This window comes from Nicotiana attenuata, unplaced genomic scaffold (assembly GCF_001879085.1).
Source record: "Nicotiana attenuata strain UT unplaced genomic scaffold, NIATTr2, whole genome shotgun sequence".
NCBI classification, from domain to species: domain Eukaryota; kingdom Viridiplantae; phylum Streptophyta; class Magnoliopsida; order Solanales; family Solanaceae; genus Nicotiana; species Nicotiana attenuata.
The window spans coordinates 42,417-46,705 of NW_017673392.1; the positions used below are offsets into that span (position 1 = coordinate 42,417).

Consider the following 4,289-nt stretch of genomic DNA (forward strand, 5'->3'; position numbering starts at 1 on the left):
AAGGAGCGCATAGGTCGCGGGAAGAACAAGAGGAGGCGACGACTTGCTTGAAGTTGTAAAAATTAGGGTATAGGTTAAACAATTTTAAAAATATTGGTAAAGGTTAAATGGGGAGCGACCAAATAGGGCGCCCCATGTAATTTTTACTTTCTTTTTTGGTACATCTGTGTTCAAAATTTGCATTGAAACCTCGATTAATCTGAATATGTACTGCATAAGGTCCATTACAGAATAAAGTACTTCGTACTAAGAGTATTTTCCTTCTTAGGACTCGAACCTATAACTTTAATTTAAGGGTCAAGAATTTAATTCATCTCACCACAACCCTGGCGGTATAACGAGATATGCTATTAAATGCAAAAAGTTTTTAAACAATTTGAGATTCTTGAGCTTTTATCTAAGTCGACATTATATTTGTGTTCAAATGTTAATTTTAATATCTAAACAAAAAGAAGAGACCGTGTTTTGTTTCCATTTTGCATTTTTTTAATAAAAAGATATGGATAGAGCTTGGTCTATAAAAGAGGAAAGTAAGTAGTAAATACAACAACATAAAGGACAAAAATGGACAAATATTAAATAAAGTATTTCCGAAAATTACGTCAACTTTTGTTACCTAACAAAAGCAATTACCCCTCTACATAAATATATAAAACAAGTACATATGACATTTTGGCCCCCCAAATTTCATCTATTGTCCCATTTATGCCCTTAGGTGAATAGGATAACAATTCCAAGAAGATCATGTTAAACAAGATAAAGATTCAACTAATAAAAATTTTGTTTGTTTTTACCCTAAGCCTTCTCTAAAATTAATTTTTATTTCCTTATATATTCACACAATATATCTAACCATATAAAAAAACAAATTTTATAATAAAACCTAATAAAAATTTTGCCTTTGTTTCTTTGCCTTTTCTTTAACCATCAGTTTCTTCGATTTGTTGATCTACTTTGTCTGAAATGAGAAGCTGTTGAATCTTTGTTCTTTGAGCTCATTTGGGTCACTGATAAGTGGCTCATGGCTGAAGAATATCTATAGCGAAATTCAAGAGAGTGTAAAGTTGGGATTTTTATGAAATGGGGTTTTCTTGAAAAAGTGAAAGAATACATCAAATGATGAAGGCAAAAGTACAAATCTTGATAGAATTTTGTGAAGTGGGGTTTTTTGTTTTTGTGGGTTTTGTTTGATTTGTTTTTTGTGCATTTTGTTCACAATGAAATGAGTTTTCCTGAAAAAGTGTAAAAAATCAGATGGTGAAGTCACAAGTAAAAAAGATTGATTATTTATAGAATTTTGTGAAGTGGGGTTCTTGTTTTTTGAGGGGTTTTGTTTGATTTGTTGTGTGGATTTGATTATGGGTGGGTGTTTTCCTTGCTTTAGATCATCAAACAAGGAAAGTGGAAATGGTGTTAAAGAAGTTGTAAAAAAGGAGTCTTTTAAGGATGGTTCTGCTGCTCAATCTATCCATTTGAGCAAAGTTAATTCAGGTTTGTATTTGATTTTGCTTCTTTATTTCTGCTCTGCTTGCTTTTGGTTATGTTGAATTTTAGTTTTTTAGCTCTATTTTGAGTGTGGGTTTTCTTTTATAGACTTGATCTGAGTTTTTCTGATGGTGTTTGTGGTATTTTAGAAAAGGTTGTTACAGATTTGACTGGCTCTTTCATGAAATGAATTTGTTTCTTTTTAATTTGTTTTTCTTGTTTATTCTTAAGTAATGCTGATGGACATTTGAGAGATCTGTCAATTGTTTACTAATTCTTTTGCTCTATTAAATTGTTTGAAGAAGTTCAATTTTATAACCATGATATGACAGTTTCTTGACGGTCTACCTCCTGTCGATGACGAAGAATACATTATACTAGCTGAACAGGCTGCTAATGAGAATGCTTTGACTGTGAATGTGTTTAGGACTGGCCTATTCTGATGACTCTGTTTAGGAATTTGGATTCTTAAAATATAGCAGCGCCCGAAAGCTCGGCGGGGCTTCATAATTAATGCAGCATAATGTTCAATTTATATTTTATTTTTCTTCTAAAACTTAAATGTCAACGGAACATTCGCAGCTTGTCTTGTTTCTTTGTTTCTTTTTTCTTTTACTTCTTTTTGGTATTGGCTTGATGTTTATTTTTCATTAACAGATAAATCAAAGTCTCGCGGCAGTCATGATCCTAAGAAAGATCCAGCCATTCCAAAAGATGGACCAACAGCACATATAGCTGCACAGACGTTCACGTTTCGTGAGCTTGCTGCTGCAACAAAGAATTTTAGGCCAGAGTGTTTGCTTGGTGAAGGTGGTTTTGGGCGTGTTTACAAAGGTCGGCTGGAAAGTACAGGACAGGTAGGTCTTATTTGATAACAATATAATTCCATAGTGCAAAAGCAAATCATTAGCAATCTCTATGTTAGCTTATCAAATGTTAACACAGGGAAGATTATTAAAAAAAGGAATATGTTAGCATAGGAAGATTAAGTGCCAGAATCTCCAATTTTGCACTGACTTGCTATTCCACTATCGGTTATATCGTAATGGTCTGTTTGCAGGTGGTTGCTGTTAAACAGCTTGACCGCAATGGCCTTCAAGGGAATAGGGAGTTTCTGGTGGAAGTTCTGATGCTTAGCCTACTACATCATCCGAATCTCGTCAACCTGATTGGTTATTGCGCAGATGGGGACCAACGCCTCCTTGTTTACGAGTTTATGCCATTGGGTTCTCTGGAGGATCATTTACATGGTTAGAACATTTACTGCAATTTATATAGTGATCTGCACAGTGTCAATTTGTTTTATCATGAACTAGTTACTTATTGTCTAGAACACTGCCCCTTCTTCCTATAAAAAAGGGCATCCTGGTCCATTAAGCCATTAAGCTCCTGCTTTTTGTAAAAAGGCAGCCCGGTGCACTAAGCTCCCGCTATGCGCGGGGTCCGGGGAATGGCCGGACCACAAGGGTCTATTGTAAAGCTCCTGCTTTTTGTGTGGTACGAAAAAGGTCGGACGACATTGGATCTATTGTAATTGGCCTTACCTCGCATTTTGCAAGTGGCTGTTTTCACGGCTTGACCCGGTGACCCCCTGGTTACATGACAACTATTCTTACCGTTGCGTCAAGGCTCTCTTTCTCCCTAGTAAAAGTGTACAAAAAAAAAAGGAAAAAAAAAGAGGTTCACATGAAGACTTGATGACTTGGGTCTTGGAATGGGTTAGACTATTCAAGTTCATGTCCAAAGTGCTTGTGAAAGACTCATATCTGAATATAGGTTTAAGTAACACTAATACCAAGTTCAAATTTTGCTGAATGATTAAATCAATTAAGCATGATATGAACATGTAGTGGAGCATTTCACAAATTAACTGACCAAATCGAAGCAATTGTAACATTTCACAACAAATGTAATGAGATGAGATGCTGCTTGCTGATTTCTGTTCGTTATGGCTTTCTTTTTGTGTTTCTGCTTTTGTTTGTGTTCTTGGTTTTGTGGCATCCCCGCTCTTTCTTTCTGGGTCTTCTATTTTATACATAAACATTCCAATGAAGGGGTTGTAATATGGATAAAGCTGATGATAGTCGTACAGTTTACTTATAGATATGGTAGAGGACGCAATCTAATTGAGCAACGTTCGAGTATCACATGGAATTGTGGTTCCAATAAGAGTTGGCTATTGCACCGACATTGGACTATGCTCAGTTACTGGAACAGTTGGCTGTGCAAAGACATGGCTTAGGTGATTGTGCAATAAATAATATGGTGTTTAGACGTCAATGAGCAGCGATTAATCTTTATCGTTTAGAAATGTATTCTTTGGTCGAAGAGTTCTTGCATGTGGTGAAAATTATAACGGAAGTTAATGGAGTGAATTTAGAAGTTCTATTTGGCTTTGTCGCGCAATATGGTAACAGGCGTTAGCATTGCAATAGCTACCACTAGCATAGCGTCATTACTTAATTATATTCAGCAATTATATCTGTTACTGTGTTACATATAGTTGCTCTTTTGAACCGAGGATATTGCATATCTGGAGTTACTTGAGCTGAATCATCCTATACGCAATGAATTCATATGATTTGTGCATTTTTGTGGTTATTAGGTGCTCTTTTTGGAAAAAATGGTAACTGGATATTTTTTTTTATAAAGTTAAAATTTGATAGCTAAAAACCCGTTAACGTAGAGTATCAGTATATAAGATCCTTTGAAGAAGTAAAAAAAAAAGAAACATGTAAGATCTGACTCTCCCTTAACCTATTAAAAAAAGAGGGACGTTAACCACCTTATTACTTGCCCTCCAT

The 4,289-nt window shown here is 35.3% G+C and overlaps 1 protein-coding gene across 1 annotated transcript in view; it reads left to right on the plus strand.

Moving 5' to 3' along the window:
* Nucleotides 1–674: 674 nt before the first annotated feature.
* LOC109216253 (serine/threonine-protein kinase CDL1) overlaps nucleotides 675–4,289 on the plus strand; it is a 9,339-nt gene continuing 5,724 nt past the window's right edge. Inside the window, exons 1-3 of the mRNA XM_019380395.1 lie at nucleotides 675–1,491; nucleotides 2,143–2,342; nucleotides 2,546–2,735. Of these exons, the coding sequence (XP_019235940.1) occupies nucleotides 1,359–1,491; nucleotides 2,143–2,342; nucleotides 2,546–2,735 (523 nt within the window). The 5' untranslated portion in view covers nucleotides 675–1,358. The remainder of the gene's footprint in view (nucleotides 1,492–2,142; nucleotides 2,343–2,545; nucleotides 2,736–4,289) is intronic.